This window comes from Engystomops pustulosus, chromosome 1, assembly GCF_040894005.1.
Source record: "Engystomops pustulosus chromosome 1, aEngPut4.maternal, whole genome shotgun sequence".
In the NCBI taxonomy this organism is placed as follows: Eukaryota; Metazoa; Chordata; class Amphibia; order Anura; family Leptodactylidae; genus Engystomops; species Engystomops pustulosus.
The window spans coordinates 202,052,786-202,069,598 of NC_092411.1; the positions used below are offsets into that span (position 1 = coordinate 202,052,786).

General features: G+C 38.7%; 1 protein-coding gene across 1 annotated transcript in view; it reads right to left on the reverse strand.

Annotated features, from left to right (window-relative positions):
- Positions 1–265: 265 nt before the first annotated feature.
- The window catches only part of TSPAN5 (tetraspanin 5), an 82,633-nt gene continuing 66,085 nt past the window's right edge, over positions 266–16,813 (reverse strand). The window contains exons 4-8 of the mRNA XM_072118118.1: positions 13,696–13,866; positions 11,046–11,171; positions 8,343–8,390; positions 8,058–8,174; positions 266–4,241 (exon numbers count right to left, since the gene is read on the reverse strand). Of these exons, the coding sequence (XP_071974219.1) occupies positions 4,176–4,241; positions 8,058–8,174; positions 8,343–8,390; positions 11,046–11,171; positions 13,696–13,866 (528 nt within the window). The 3' untranslated portion in view covers positions 266–4,175. The remainder of the gene's footprint in view (positions 4,242–8,057; positions 8,175–8,342; positions 8,391–11,045; positions 11,172–13,695; positions 13,867–16,813) is intronic.

Sequence of the window (16,813 nt, forward strand, 5' to 3'; positions counted from 1 at the left end):
AATATTTGGATGATGGTGGATATAAAATATGACTGTTCCTCATTAAGATCAGAAAATGACTGGTGTGTACAGGGATCTGTATGAATGTGTCTGCAGTACAAGAGGCTTTGCTGTCTTCCAGACAATAATGTGAGTTTTATTTATCTCTGTCAGCAGCTGCTATGAAGCTAATGGTCCTGCAAGCAAAGCACATGGAAGAGCTACAACATTTATCTGCATCGTAATGAGGCTTGTAACAAGTGAACAAAGAACACACAACACAATACACACTACAACTTGTCTTTATTTTTGGCATTTAATTAATTACAACTATTAACAATGCCAGGCTGCACTGGATGCCTGGTTCTTTAAAAACTGTACAGTTGTACTTTCAATGTGTCAAAGTGGTAAAAAAAACATCCATCGCCCTCAAAAGAAGTGAGAACATTCAGAATGACTCACAATAGGATCAACAAGTGATAAATAACTGTACATGTCATATAACTGTATAAAACAGAGCAGAATAACTGGCAGATCTGTAAACAAGTCCTAATACAATTGACTTAGCACAAGGCCCATGCTGTTCACATAGTCATCCTATTTTCAGAAGAATCCTTCACTTTTCAAAGGTCCAATATTTACAACATGGTCAAAAACATTAAGATGTGAAATCAGAGACATACACACAATAGCCAGGCTGGGTTTTGGTACCAGAGACAGAAGTCCCCTGGGTCCCACATGGGTTTTCACCTTCCAACAGCAAGTGAGATGAGACCAACCAGGAATCCATCCACATGTTCTAGCTCTATGGTCTAAGTATAAAATCTAAATTTTTCAGTAACCCTTAACCTGCACAGAAGAAAGAAAATGTTCTTTGTTCCCATCATTGACATAATGTGATGCCATTAAACCTGTCAGGCACATCTAGCCCCCCAAACTGAAGGTTCTACCTCCATTTCTGTAATGTGTTGCTCTACATGATGATATTGAAATGAGTCTGTGACTCCTGTGAATTGTAAAATGAATCCCCCAGTCTGCATTGTAATCCTGTGAATTATAAAATGAACCCCCAGCGCATTGTAATCCTGTGAATTATAAAATGAACCCCCAGCGCATTGTAATCCTGTGAATTATAAAATGAACCCCCAGCGCATTGTAATCCTGTGAACTATAAAATGAACCCCCAGCGCATTGTAATCCTGTGAATTATAAAATGAACCCCCAGCGCATTGTAATCCTGTGAACTATAAAATGACCCCCCCCCCAGCGCATTGTAATCCTGTGAACTATAAAATGAACCCCCAGCGCATTGTAATCCTGTGAATTATAAAATGAACCCCCAGCGCATTGTAATCCTGTGAACTATAAAATGAACCCCCCAGCGCATTGTAATCCTGTGAATTTTTATTCATATTCTTAATTTGGAAAATTAAAATTGTAGAAAGAGAACACTTAATGGCAAAAAAAAACTATCTCAATGAGATTTTAACATTTTCAAGGTAAGGGAGAGAAAAATATATATTTCAGATTTTTTTTTTTTAACAATTGTTCTCTTATTTGTCAGGGTGAGATGTACTCCTTATCCCTCCATTATACAATCTTGTAAGCTGGAGGGGAGGGGGGTTGTTTTGGAATCACTGGAGTACCCCCTGGTTAATAATAGCACCTATACATGTATTAGTCATTTAAGTGATGGGACATGCAGAACTGCCTAATAGATCTGTCTTTATTATGGATTTCAGCTGGATAGGCTACCAGGCATGCTCCAGTGTATCCAACTAGCTCTCTGTGTCATTAATACAATGACTCTCTCCCTCATAAACATCGCCCTAACATACAAGTAGTGAGAGAGTCATTGAATTAATAGGACTGAGCTATATGGTGAATTGTTGATTGTGAATGGGCTGTGATTTACGAGGTAGTGATGGGATAGCTAGCCAGCAGCCAACAAAACCCACAGAGAGCTAGTTGGATACACTGGAGCACGCCTGGTAGCCTATACCTTACCCTGAAAATGTTAAAATCTCACTGAGGTAGTTTTTTTGCCATTTAGTGTTCTCTATCTACAATTTTAATTTAGCAAATAAAGGTTATATTTAAGTGGCGCAAAAGGGTATAAGTTTGCCTAATGGCACTTTTGTTATTATTCAGTGGAATAAACCCAGCTACAGAGGTCCAATTATATTGTGTAAACACGCCCCTGCACGCCTCAGTGGGAAGGGGGTGTTGCAGCCTGACTCAGTATTTCAATGCAGACTGGGGGGAGGGGGGTTCATTTTATAATTTACAGGAGCCACTGACTCATCTCAATATCATCATGTAGAGCAACTCACTACAGAAAATGATGTAGGACCTTTGGTTTGGTTTGCTAGATCTGCCTGACACGATCCCTACAAGCCTAATTTCAACTGAATGTTGATATTACAGTGATGTCAACTGAAAAAATATATATATTTAAAATAACCAAAGCCAAATGTCTGAAAGAAATTTATATTGCCTACGTGGGTTCCTCGTTACTTTGTACCCCTTGCTGTTTGGTTCCCCTCTGCCCAGTACTTCCTCCTCTGTACCAGCAAGTGCAGTGCAGTGGGGACCAGACAGTGTCAGGATAGTCCCCGCAGTGAATCCATGAAGTAAAGATATTTTTTATATTTTTCTTGTAATTTTGTTTCTTGTAAATGGTTTAACTAGAATTTTCCTTCTATTACCCCTGATATTTGGAAAGTGATTTCTTACAGGAATAGAACACATGGCCTGTATCGACCATTATACTGAATCATTCCAATTCCTTTACTACAAACACAACAAATACACATGTGCTTTGTAGAATAAAAGTCTGTATACTTCCTGTTTTTCAGGCATTAAATAATGGTTTACACATCAGTAAATAAAATAGTCAGTACCACTTGGCATACAATTGCTTTATACAAGTTGTATAAATCCCTCCGCTGTGGAGTAGCAGGAAGTGTTACTTAAGTTAATACATAATGGAGTAAAATTATCAACGCTATAAACCATTTTTAATTTAAAATTTGTTATTACACATTGGGCCAAAGCCTGTAAGAGGCAACACTCCTACCAATAAATTTAGCATATTATTGGCTTTTTTTGCACCAGAAATCTAAATGTGCAACTGCTTATGATTGGGACTATCAGATTTGTGCTGGGATTTGCAGCTTGCATTCATAACTGTATTCCTTTTTTTACCAGATGTGATTCAGGCAAGATGACGTGTCACTGCCAGAGATGATGTGTAGTCCTACCTTAAAGGAGTCTGTTACTATCACCATAATAATAATAAGTAGTCATTGACACGGAAAGCTCTAGTGTTGCCAGGAAACCAATAGTGAAGATACCTTTTTAATGTTTCCTATAAAAATGTAGTTTTAAATCAGTATCCTGCTGTGAAAACTAAAAAGCTCAAGGAAATAGATTTGATATTAACATCAAAGCCCTTAGAAGACTTCAGATGACTGCAAAAAGCATAAACCCAATCATCTCCATTTTCTCAGCTGTCAAATATTACTACCCCACTTTCGAGGGAGTCAAATATTCACAAAGTTAATCATTAATAAAACAGTGCTGTGTGTTGTCATTGATCTTCCTCATTCTCTCTACCACACTTCTAATTTTGTGCATATTTTAATGTGAAGGTACTGTAGTATGTGTTCTATACAGACACAATGACTGGTGCAATGGTCACGTAAGTGTCTTCTTCCTGCCATAGGTGAATGGTTACACTGCAGAAAACATCATACAAAGTACATACAAATTGTGAAGTGACTAACTTATCTAATGGGGTGCTCGGGGAACTTACCAGACTGATCACATGTGACCATTGTGCTATCAATAAAATAAAACATGTGCATTCATTGTGTGCTGCACGATGGTGAGATAATGTTCTTATCACGAATATTCTGTAGACCTTACCACATGCAATCAAAAACACAATAAAAGCTCCGGGATTGTCTGTGCTCACAATCGCTCCTCTGTAAAAAGCACTAATGCTTTGTTGCATGGGAAAGATCCGAGCTATTAGCTTGTGCCATTAGTTATGAAAAAGTCGCCAAGGAATTCTCCTACATCACTCAGAAATGGGATGTGAACATTCTTGGCCCTGAACCATGGTATTGGGCTGCCAGGCTGGGTATCTGCTTCCAGTGTCTTCTACAGAGCTTGTCTCTAGAGGAATAGCTTTACCAGCTGGCTCTGACAGCTTCAATGTCACTCACCAAATTCTGGGCCAGACATATGCCAAATATCTGCAGGGTGGGGACAGAAATACATAAGTAAAGCAAAGCATATTCATATACAAATTACAATACATACACAATAATAACTTTTATCTATTGACCACACAAATATCTCCATTAGACATTTATATCGCCTTAGACATTTCATCAAGTGCTTCTATCTCTGAGCTGTCAGATAAGTACTGGACCAAAAGCTGATTTACACAACTTGCTTAAATTAAGAAGAAAGGCAGAGGAAAAAGAAGGACATGGGAACATATTAGTTTAATAAAGTATATGAAAAAAGTTTATGTTCGGCATCTGCACTATTTATTTATGCAATTGTGTTAAAAGTTTAGTTATGCTTGAAATCTGATGAGAGAATCTGAAAATGGAACCAATTTATTACCGTGGCTGTTGCTGGATGATTTACATATAAATCTTGTTCATTTTAAAGGGGTTGTTGCCCAGGGGTGCTTCCTATATAATACATGTCAATTAGCTGTTCCTGACACACATATATTGGAGCCTAGCTTTAGTTCCTCTATAGTGGTCAGAAGCTGTAACTATGGCCGTGGCTGCCACCTAAGTGAATGATGGCTTCCGGCTACTCCCAACATTGTGCTGGATGACCATGACAGGCCTAACAGCGATTTCCAAAACATGAAAAACAGCCCAGTTGCAGCTCCAGGCGCCACTTGCTACATGGGAAGAAAGACGAACATCTGTCTTAGTGCAGGGTCTTACGGAAATGATTGTGTGCGCTAAATCAATAAAGGAATCAATCCTTAGATGGCCTATCTTAATAACAACAATTCTTTATTTATATACCGCACACAGATTCCGCAATTCTGCACAGAGTTTGCCAAATCGGTCCCTGTCCCCATGGGGCTCACAATCTAAACAACCTACCAGTATGTTTTCCAGTGTGGGAGGAAACCGGAGGTCCTGGAGGAAACCCACGCAAACACGGAGAGAACATACAAACTCTTTACAGATGTTGACTTGGGTGGGACCCGAACCCAGGACCCAAGCGCTGCAAGGCAGAAGTGTTACCCACTCAGCCACCGTGCCGACCTTATGGATAAGTCATCAATAACTTAAAGATAGAGAACCCCTTTAAGCTTGTCCAACCCATTTTATTCTTTTGTCTTTTTACTCATTATTGAACAACTATGTTAAAAAATGTAGGTTTTAATTTGGTCAGCTGGAAGAATAACCAAAATATCAAAAAATATTAGTTGTGCTTCATGGATTCATGCCTAACAATGGAATCATGCCTAACAACATCCAAGTGTGAACAAGGTTTACAACCGGCCAGTGAATTTAATGATTATGATTTCATCCCATGACTCTACATGAGTCACATTATATCTCACAGGGGAACAAAGTTGTCATCCAAATGGAAAACAGTCATGTGCAGCTGCAAGAACAAGGAATAAATAGCATCATTCTTCTTCTAAGGACAATTACTCAAAATATGTGATAATACCCTCATATTAGAGAGAAATATAAAGTGAACTTGTTACCTCTATCTTGTTAATATGGATAGCGTAGAAAATAATGAGGAGGTCTGTCACTGTGTAACTTATTCCAAGCAAAGTCACACTTGGAAGATAAACAGGGGAGTGATGACTGATGCATTTCTTTGCAGCAGTGTGTTTGTATTCCATATATTGCAGTGAACAAAGAGAATTTGATATATGGTATGTGTTATTACACTGGCATTCATCCATGCCTAGCTATTGTGATTTGTATCACAGTTTAACTGTTCGCACTACAGAGTAAAGAGAATGCTGGAAAGGGACTAAAGAGGACCTGTCACCCATAATTTTAGCACTAGGCGGCACTAGTGCTTAAACAAACGCTGCGGTGTTAGAAGGATAGCATTACTGGAAACCTCCGGTAACGATATCTAACACGGCGGCGGAGTACAATGTAATTATCAGACCGCTTGCAAAGCGGTCCGATTCATTCATGAGGGACCGCCCCGCTCGCTGCATAGGCCGGTGGTAACTGCCGCGTATCATGCGGCAGTCACCGCCCCTAACCACGACCCCAAGCCCGCCCCCTGATGAATACATCAGACTGCTTTGCGAGCGGTCCAAGGATTACATTGTACTATGCCGCAGTGTTAGAGTGATAGCGTTACTGGAAACCTCCGGTAACGATATCTAACACTGCGGTGTTTGTTCAAGCACTAGGAGCTGCTTACTTTGAAATCTGTCCATGGTCATGTGAAGTCACACAGGTGCAGGAGCTGCTATGAACAAAGAGAGTAATCAGAGCTGTGTGATAATAACGGCTCATGCACCTGTATGACATCACATGACTATGGACAGATTTCTATCCACTGGAGTAAACATAGAGGAATTGATACAGAAAGTATATTGGAAAATTGTATAACTTTTCGTTACACAAACAATATCAAATATTTGCTGAAAGTGAACAACCTCTTTAAAGGACATTTACCACCAGCATGAATGATTGTAAACCAACCACACTTACATGCAGGTGTGTGCCACCTATTTTCTGTAAAACACCTTATTACACTTAGCTGATATATAAATTATGATACAAAACCTGAATATACCTACATTGATATATATTAAGAAAACTTCTACTGTTACAAGAAAAGCTATGGATGTAATCCTGGGCTGAGATGGTTCATTTCATCTACTGTTTAGTATGAGTACCAGTGCATAAATTCAATGGTCCCAATTCTATGGTTGCGGAGTAGATCATTGGGAAGAAATCATTACAAGAGGTTTATCTTTAGTGGTTGGCTTTAATCAACAAAGAATGGGTACATTTAACCCTTTCCATATCAGGAATTAATGGTGATGTAAAGGCAGATCTGATGAAGTTAGTTTATACTACATTTGCGCCAACATTTATCAAAGTACGCTAGATGCAGTTTGCCTCACTGGAAGTGTGCACCATCTTTTCTTTTGGTGCACCTTTAACATATATTTATGTCAATAAATGTGGTGCTTGATCTAAAATCGGCACCGAAACGCCTCTTTAGGTGCAGAATTTTGTGGTGGGCCGAGCAACGTGCAGTCACAGTGTGAACACTTTAATAAATGTGACCCATTGTGTACTTTATCAGGAAACAATAAAGCACCCATGGTCCATTTATCACATTATCTAGGTTTCTGGATTTATAATTTCTTTCACAGTTATTGTCTGTATAGGGGATGGAACATTATACACCAATATTATCCCCTTACATTACATTTTATGGTAGCTAGTAAGATTTTTATTAAAAGTTTTATCCATGGGAATCTGTCTATAATATTTCTATGGTGAAATCTGGTAGCACATGATGTAATCCCGGCTGACTGTCTAGACCACCCAAAGTTAATTACCATTATAGACTTTAGATTAATTACAGTTAATAGCTGCAATGAATCTACTGGGACTTTTTGTCAGATGTGTTCACATGACAAAACAAGGGCTTCCTTCTTGCCGACTCTGTGATTATACATGAGGACTCCTGGATAGCACAGTGAATTACAAGCTACTGTAATACAGTGACAAAGGGGCACTAGATGAGTATTATTTTGTGGGAGGTGACACCAAGGCAAGAGGAAACATGATCAAACAACCCTGCCAATTCTGAATGCAAAAAAAACACACATTAGATATAACATTTGTATTCATTATCCTCTGGAAACTATGATCCTGATGCTTCTATCTATGTGTAGTGAACACAGGGGAGTTTTTACTCCCTAATCTATTTGATTCCAACATTGTTAGGCTATTTTGGAAACCCAACCTTAATTATCATTATTGGTATTTATGGTCACCTGGTGTTACATCTTGAGTATTAACGGCTCTTACCTGTAGTAATGCAATGCCTATAAATACCCCGGCCACAATGGTTAAATTTTCTTGCAGCCACTTCTCAAACTGAGGGACACAGCCCTTGGTATGTATTGTCGCTTGCTGGTCAAGTTCCTACAGAAGAATAAAATTACTTACATAAGGGAAACCAAATACATTTACACAGTGGAAATATTGTACATCCCTATAAAGTTTTCTAATGTCACATGTAACTTGCACACATTTTAATTCTTTAGAAATTAAATCTATACATGTAAATTGCAAGTAATGAGTGATACTTACTGACTTTTGCCTGACATCATAGCCACATTGAGTGTTAATGACATCTTCCTATTAATGATAAAAATGAACATATTAATATCAATAGTATAGAAATATGAAAAGTTTGCATTATCTTGGTATATATATTGGTACAGGCAGTCCCCGGGTTACATACAAGATAGGGTCTGTAGGTTTGTTCTTAAGTTGAGTTTGTATGTAAGTCGGAACAGTATATTTTATCAATGTAATCCCAGCCAGAACTTTTTTGATCTCTGTGACAATTGGATTTTAAAAATGTTGGGTTGTCATAAGAACCAGGATTAACAATAAAGCTTCATTACAGACACCTGTGATAACTGTTACAGCTGTTTATTGTAGCCTAGGACTAAAGTACAATAAATTACCAATATCCAGAGGTCCGTTTGTAACTAGGGGTCATATGTAAGTCGAGTGTTCTTAAGTAGGGGACCGCCTATACATGTAACGTGCATTTCTTTAAAATAGATGCTTGTCCAGAACACCTTAAATCCATTGTTCTTTAAAGTTCAGTTATCTTCCGGGTATTATTAATAATACAGTGCACTTTTTATTTTACCTGTCATATGAAACTGATATAAGTTATAGATTTTTTCTATCTTAATTTCAGGATATAATTTATATAGGAAAATGTCCTTTGTCATAGAAGAAGTAAAACTCTTGGCCCAGCTAATCAGCAGCTGAGGAGCCATGTGTCATGTTCAGGCCAGGTTATATTTTGCCTCATGTGCTAAACCTAGACCAAAACATTTGTGACCAAGGAAACTATTTTTATATTAATCATAAACGAAATATCCTGTAGGGCCAGTTTGATATTTTCCTTATAGATCGTCAGGATCTGACCAGCCTGACATTGTTCTAACTCTAAGTTTATCACCAGCATGAACAATCAAACCAACCAACACAGCCCTGGTTAGCCCTCAGCCTTATGTGATGGCAACTGCCCTAAAAGCAGGTAAAACCCAGAAAAGATCTTTCTCTCTAGCTGTCTGCTTTGCTCAGTCATCTTGCCCAAAGGGCCACCTCAATTATTAAGAACTTTCAACACTGTAATAGTTGCAAAGTAAATGGGAAACCAGGAACAATGAAAACTTTTTTCAAGTGTTGCTCTAAGCACACTAACATCACTTTTTTCGCAGTTCCACCCAAATATTCAATGATTTCACAAATGTAAAATCCAGCTGTCCATAAAAGTACCTTCCAAAGTGCAAGACAAGGACAGATTTAAAAGTGAAGCACAGTAAACTTGATGCCAAATACCCTTTCACTGAGGAGCCCGATTCTTTCCAGAGCTCCTGACACAAGATGCTGTCACCCAACTAGTTTTTTTCTCCTCTGCTTCTAACTCGCTTTGGCAGAAGTATACTAGTGCGAGTACACATCAAACAGGCTCAGGACAGCTGAACTGGAAACACGAGTTTCCACTGGGGAATCTACTATTGCACTTTTTGTGCCAAACCAAAAAGGCGAAACAGCTGATGTCAGATCATGGGAAGTACTGGATGACCTAGATAATAGGGATAAAAAGAACAGCCTAGGATTAATGGGAATCGCAGAGACAGTGATGAGCAGTGTCCTTTTCACATTTCTTACAAGCGATATCCCCAGTATTTGCATCTGGATGCACCACCTAAGTAATGGCCATCGAGAGGGCACACAGAATTAGGCCACCCCTCAATAATAGGGGAATCTGCCCAAAGCAGGTCATCACAGAATACACATGCATAAGGCCACTAAGAAAAAACTATTAAATGTTTATGAACATAGAAAGGAGGTCTAAAAATAACTTATCTTTCAAGACTTTTCTGCTCTGGACACTGAAAAATGTGGACATTTGCCAAAACCTGTGCAAAAACATTGGGCTTCAACTGCCTCACTATGAACAGAATGAACATTATGGATACACCCACAATGATTTTGCTGACCCAAAAAATAAATGAGAAATGATGGGAGGAGACAAACAGTCTCTATTCGAAGCTGTATTACACCAAACAAAACATCAACTAGTCATTACCCATATTTACAATAATTGTTTGTGATTCTTTCATTGGCATGTTATAATATTCTCCTTTAAAAAAACAAAGACATAGTCTGGAACACAGATTCCCACACTGCACCTTGAATGCCAGATGGTCACTTTGCACGATGGACACATTGGAGGAGAGGAGGGGCATGAAGGAGATATGGCCAAGTTCCTGCCCTGCGCTCTCGCTATAGCTTTCATGACTGAAAGTTCTCGGGTTATGGTACAATTCTACACTGCACAGTCCGGCCTCCAGATACATCAGGAGGCGTCCCGAGGGCTGAGGACTTCATCATTACATTTATGCACCTGCGCATGATAAATCCCACCCATAACCCTCATATTTGTTGGGACTTCATATAAGGTGCTTCAAAGTAATTTATTAGACAAGTTAGGTGTAAGCAAGTATTTGGTGGCACCTGTGTACGGTGTAGATGTGCAAAATTACACATGCTCTTTAATTGTAACATCACGCCAGGTTTCTGACTAATCAAATAAAAGTTACATTTGGACTTACAGTTAAAAGAAGATGTTGGTCACATATTACATTATAATATAATGATACAAAAGTGCATGAGGAAATAAATGAAAAACTTTGAATGGTCCCAGTGTCAGGGGTGTGAAAGAATGGATTCCCTACTCTGGGATTAATAGAAGTAACTTACAGCAGGATCTTTAGTACAGCAGGAGAATGGCACACCACAGCGCTCCCGGCTAGCATTGGCATCTGTGCAGTTAAAGTAAATATTCAGATTCCAGTCATCAGCTCCAAATGCTCCACAGCACTGCCACTGCGGACAGAAGCAGAAAACAACACAGATGTATTGTACAATACCATATTTTTTATACTATTTATTAAAACAACTTGTGTTGTACGATGCAGGGCATATGACATATGCAAGGACCCTGCACATAGAGTTTTCCAACTGATTAATTAGGATAAGCAACCCAGTCCGGGGGTAAAACATATAGGTATGATATAGTCTCCAGAATGTGCAGGCTCCTTTTTTTAATTAATTTTCCACATTTTTTATCCATACTGATGTACCAAAGTTTTCCTCAGGTTTATTTGATGCCATTAGCTTTCTAAAACCCACCCTGTTGTGTTTCTTTGACTGTAAAAAAGTATTTGGTTTAGAATAGAAGTCAATGGTACATATATATGCAAATATAAGTGTATATATTTGCTTATTTTATTCTTATTTTTAGAAATTTAACATCTAAAAAGAAGACAAAATCAAGCTTGAATTCGGTAACACACAGAGCGACTTCGCTGTGCATTAGTCACAATGGAATAGTCTGCAACAAAATCTCTGCAATTTGCATTAGCAGTGGATTCAAATCCTACCTATATGCTGTGATACATCCTATCCCCAGGCTATGATGAAAACCTGCAGCAGAAACATGGTACCCACTATGGGTTTTGAATTTTTAGTATGTTTATTATTTCAGCAGATTCAGGAAGCCGAATCCAACCTTGGCAGGTATCCCCATCACTGCTGTTTAAAACTGTGGAAGAAACTATTGGTCATAAACCAAAGCAAAATTGCCCCATGTGTCACCAGCTTTAATTGAGTACTCCATAGACAATATGTGATCCTTCGTGGTCCCAGGACTGTTATTGATTGAAGCAAAGGGAAAGTGCTGTTTCCATGTTGTGCTGAATGATAAGGGATTTCCGCTTGTTCGGTCCTCACTAAATTAATTTACTGGAAAAAGGTCATTTTTATTTTGGTAATTAAGTTTCCCTTATCAATGAAAATCTGGAATTTAGATTTATATCGAAACAACGCTGATGAGCTCAGGAGATGTAATTATGGCCAGTACATCAGTGATGTTCTCAGAAGTAATTCAGGAAGGATGTGCAGGAAACTAATTCATTGGATGTAGAAGAACTTTACCTCAGAGATTTCTTGTACAGTAATGACACTGACAGTGTCTTAAAGGGACAATAACACAATTGTAAAGTGGCATTGAATGTGATGCTATAAAAATAAACTTTTGGATATGAATATGGATTGAATAATGGCACATCACGCACTGAAGCAATACATTTATGCAACGTTTAACTAAGTTTTATGCCTGAAAAGTTAAAAGGAACAGATGGAAATCCAGTTTCCTGACAGATAATGCTCACTGTTTAACATGATTATGTTACAAAATGATTGATGACTAGAAGTTACTATCTGAAGCCCCAAATAACTCCTGGCTCTTATCCTTGAGCTTAGATAAAATAGTTCTCTTCATCTGTTTCCCTTTTCTACAGATAGCTGTTGTTACCACAAGATAAGCTCAGCAATTTGGAGACAAGTCATCATTCCAGTCTGGAAGAGATCCAGCAATCAAGAGGAACTTGTTTTCCAAATTTTAACTAAAAGCAGTGGAGATGCTCCAACCATTAGGACACTGCTGGCATTCTTTATCCAGGAATAATAAACTTATGTAGACAACACTTTTTAAAGTCCTTGTGAGTTAACCCCTGTACAATCTTCCCAGTTTTATCTTTTACAATTTATTTCATTTGTTTTTCCTTCCCATTAATTAATCACCATGTCTTTTTAACTTAACAAGAACCTGTCACCAGGGAACCACCCCACAAACCACACACATTACCTTTTAGATGTCTTTATACTTGTTCCACTGATGTCTCTAACCATGCGATTAGGAGCCACCAAAAAAGACTTTTATTGATGCATCTGTTCCAGTAATGAAGCTGCAGTATAACTGTCAAGCTATGCCAACGCAATACTGTACAGCCCACATGTAGCAGCAATCCATTTCAGTTTACAACTGTGATGGATTATGGGTGCAGCATTCAACTTTTCAGTGCTTGCAGGATTTGTCAGTTGCAATAAGTTTGATGGCTATGGCGCTAAGTGTCTGTGCCCCCACAGCAATGCATGGCGCCCAGCCATAAACACAGGAAAGTATGCTCTATCTTTTTCCCTTGGATGGTACCTTGATACAAATTGTACTGCCATAGGCTACTATGGGGACGTATATATCGGTTCTTCACACGTTTGTGTGAAAGAGGCCTTATTACCATACATTGGAACACATAGCATTGCAGAAATGTTGCTGAAATGCATCAGCGCCTGAATGAAGATGGATAAATACAACGCAGGAATTTTAATTTCAAATTATTCAGGCCTTTCAGGTATTGTTCTCTTTGCACACTGACTTTGGAAAGAAGGGCAGTTTTCTACAATGTTATACTTATGAGTCAAGTATTATTTTGTTTCATAGAGTAACATCCAAGGATTGATAAACATTTAATATAAAGATTAAATAACTGCATGCCAGATTATTACATACATATTCTTGTGTGAAGTCAATGAGGTTTTGAAGGTCAATATCGTCTCTGTAGGCTTTGATGTTGCTGTTGATGAATATATACAGCTGATCTTTAATCCAGTCTTTAAAAACAAATGCCAGAACACCAGCCGTGAGCTCCAAGAAGAAAATGATTCCCAAAAAAACTGAAAACTGGAAAGAAATGACAAAGGAGTTATTGCTCTCTGTATGTATACCATGTAGACATTAGATTGCTTCTTACATGCTGAGTCGCCACTAGCTTGATGTTATCATTGAATGTCACAGATAAGGTACCTGGCAGTTGCAGAATTTTCTATCTTAAAATTGTGAAAGATTTTTGCAAGTTCTCCTATTTGCACTATTTTCAAAGCATTAGTAATCATAGAGAACCACTCATTAAATTGGATAGAGTCATATAGAGTTTTTAGGTCAATTTTACAGACCTACATACAGAAATCTATCTGCATGTGGATTCCATGTGCAAACTCCAATTGATGAATAGAAGCTCAAAATCCATGGCATGCATCAAAATCTGAGAAAAAACTTTTCTGATATCCTTAAGCAGATATATTCCTGCTACAGTATTTGGGATTGAGACAGAGTTAGCAGTGGAGATTTCCTTATATTCTTGCCTTATACTTCGGAGAAGGTATCTCTCCTGTATGGTAACTATCCAGATTTAATTGTTAGGGATGCTACTCACAGATAAATAAGCTTCTAGCTTTCTGAGTACATATTAATATTACAAATTGTGTTCACATATACCCATATAAAGTCTTCACTCATGGAGCTATTCAGTCATGAATCAGTCCTGAAGTCCATCTCTCAGCAATAAAAATAGAAAAACGACTGAAACTCAATGTGTATGATTATAGCTCATAATTCATCATGTATCCCTTGTCAAAGACTTCAGGACTCCAAGTCTGGAATAGATTTACATTCAGACCACAGGCTCACAGGACCACAGATTTTTCTCTCTTTGTACACAAATCTTCTTACTGTTGTTGAAGCAGATAAGGTGTTCCACACAGGGGATCTGGTCATGTGCTGTAGGTGAATGATGTTGCAACGAAGGAATAACGGAGTTCAACATGTAGGTGTAGAACTCAGGTCCAGGCCCTTTATTTACACATCCCCTTAGCAGGGTGTTCCGGGTGTAACGAATTAAATTACCATTATAATTGGTTAACATACATTCAAACTATTGCTTAGTCTAAATAACACCTTTGATTGGTTAATTTTCAATCAGACTTTTGATTGGTTACTACAAGGGTCTAATACAGTCTTCTTCTGACTGGTCAAATCACAATACATACGTTACATAATGTATATTAGCCATTAAGTTAATGCTGGAGGCGCACAACTTATCTAATCTTAACACATGGCTACTAGCTAGTAAAGTTTCAAAGAGTCAGCGAGTTTAACCGGCAGACAGCCGACATCTTATTGTTTTTTCAGAGAAATTAGAAACACATAAAGAGAAATAGTCTTCTAGTGGTATCTTTGGGGAATGCTGAGATCTCCTTCATCACTTTGTCTTCACTTTAGGAGATAATGCACAAACATAACATAGCCTGGTAGTTTTATAAGTCTCCTTTAAAGGTGATAAATGTGTTTGCTGGACATCCACGCCCGACCCTGGGTTTCGCCAGTATGCATTTTTCTGTGGGAAAACCCAGGGTTGGGCATGGATGACCAGCAAACACATCAATGTAATTTTTTATGCATTTTATGTTTTAATAAATGTAAGTATATGACCATTAAAGAAGACTTATAAAACTACCTGTACAGGCTATGATATTTTTGTGCATTATCTCCTATAGTGAAGACACAGTAAGAAGATGAAAAATCACACGGCGAGCCTGTGGCCTGAATGTGAATCTATTCCAGATTTGGAGTCCTGATGTCTTTGCATCTAATTAATTTGGTCTGAAGAGTGCTATAATCGGACACATTGGGGCAGATTTACTTACCAGGTCCATTCTCGATCCAGCGGCGCGTTCTCTGCGGTGGATCGAATCTTCCTGCGATTCACTAAGGCAGTTCCTCCGACGTCCACCAGGTGTCGCTGCTGCGCTGAAGTTAATCGGAGTTCACCAATCCGGGCCGAGTGCAGGTAAGCGCGTGTCCAGCAACCCTTTTTTTAAATGCAGCAGTTTCTCCGAATCCGTCGGGTTTTCGTTCGGCCACGCCCCCGATTTCTACCGCGTGCTCGCCGGCGCCATTGCGCCAAAATCTCGGGCCAATTCAGGGAAAATCTGCGCAAAACGGAAAAATTCGGGTAACCCGATGGTAAAACGCGATTCGGGCCCTTAGTAAATTACCCCCATTGAGCTCCAGTTGTTTTTATATTTTTTATGTAAATATTGTTGGTCCTGCTTGCCTTTTAACAGCAAAATAGGAAGCAGGGTGGTCCATATGCAGCAGCCTTATCATAGGTAGTAACTTTACCCATTAAGACCCCTTTGCGAAAGAACACTTCCTTTGCCAGCATAAAAAGAAATTGTACAACTATGGGGGGTACCATAAGCCTTGTCAGTAAAGTGTGCCATTTCTGATACTGGGCTGATAAACAGTACAATATTTGTTTCTTACTTGAACATAAGTTCAATTTGCGGAATCCACTCTAGTTATTACACCGCATGGAAAGCTTATCCTAAAGGAAATCGACCATCAATATTAAACTAAATTAACCTAATACACTTACTTATAGTCCTCTTCACCAGGATCTTTGCGCTTGTCTTTTATAACCTTGACATGCCAGGAATTGCTGTAAACGTGATGTCCTGCACTCCGGGCTGCTAATTATTCATGTCTCTTGCGTGAACTCACCTTCCTCTCCAGCATGGGAAAGGGAGACATCTTGCAGGAGGCTTGAATTCAGGCCTCTCACCTGATTTCCCTTACCTCTCCAGCATGGAAGACCAAGATGACATCACGAAAGAGGTGTGAATAATTAACAGCCCACAGCACGTCCCTGCTCTCCTTTTTGCTTTTTCTAACTTTTTTTTACAGCGATCCTGGCATGTCAAGATTAAAAAAAGACAACACTGGGATCCTGGAGAGGGGGACTAAAGGTAAGTGTATTTAGCTTAATTTAGTTTTATATCAATGGTTG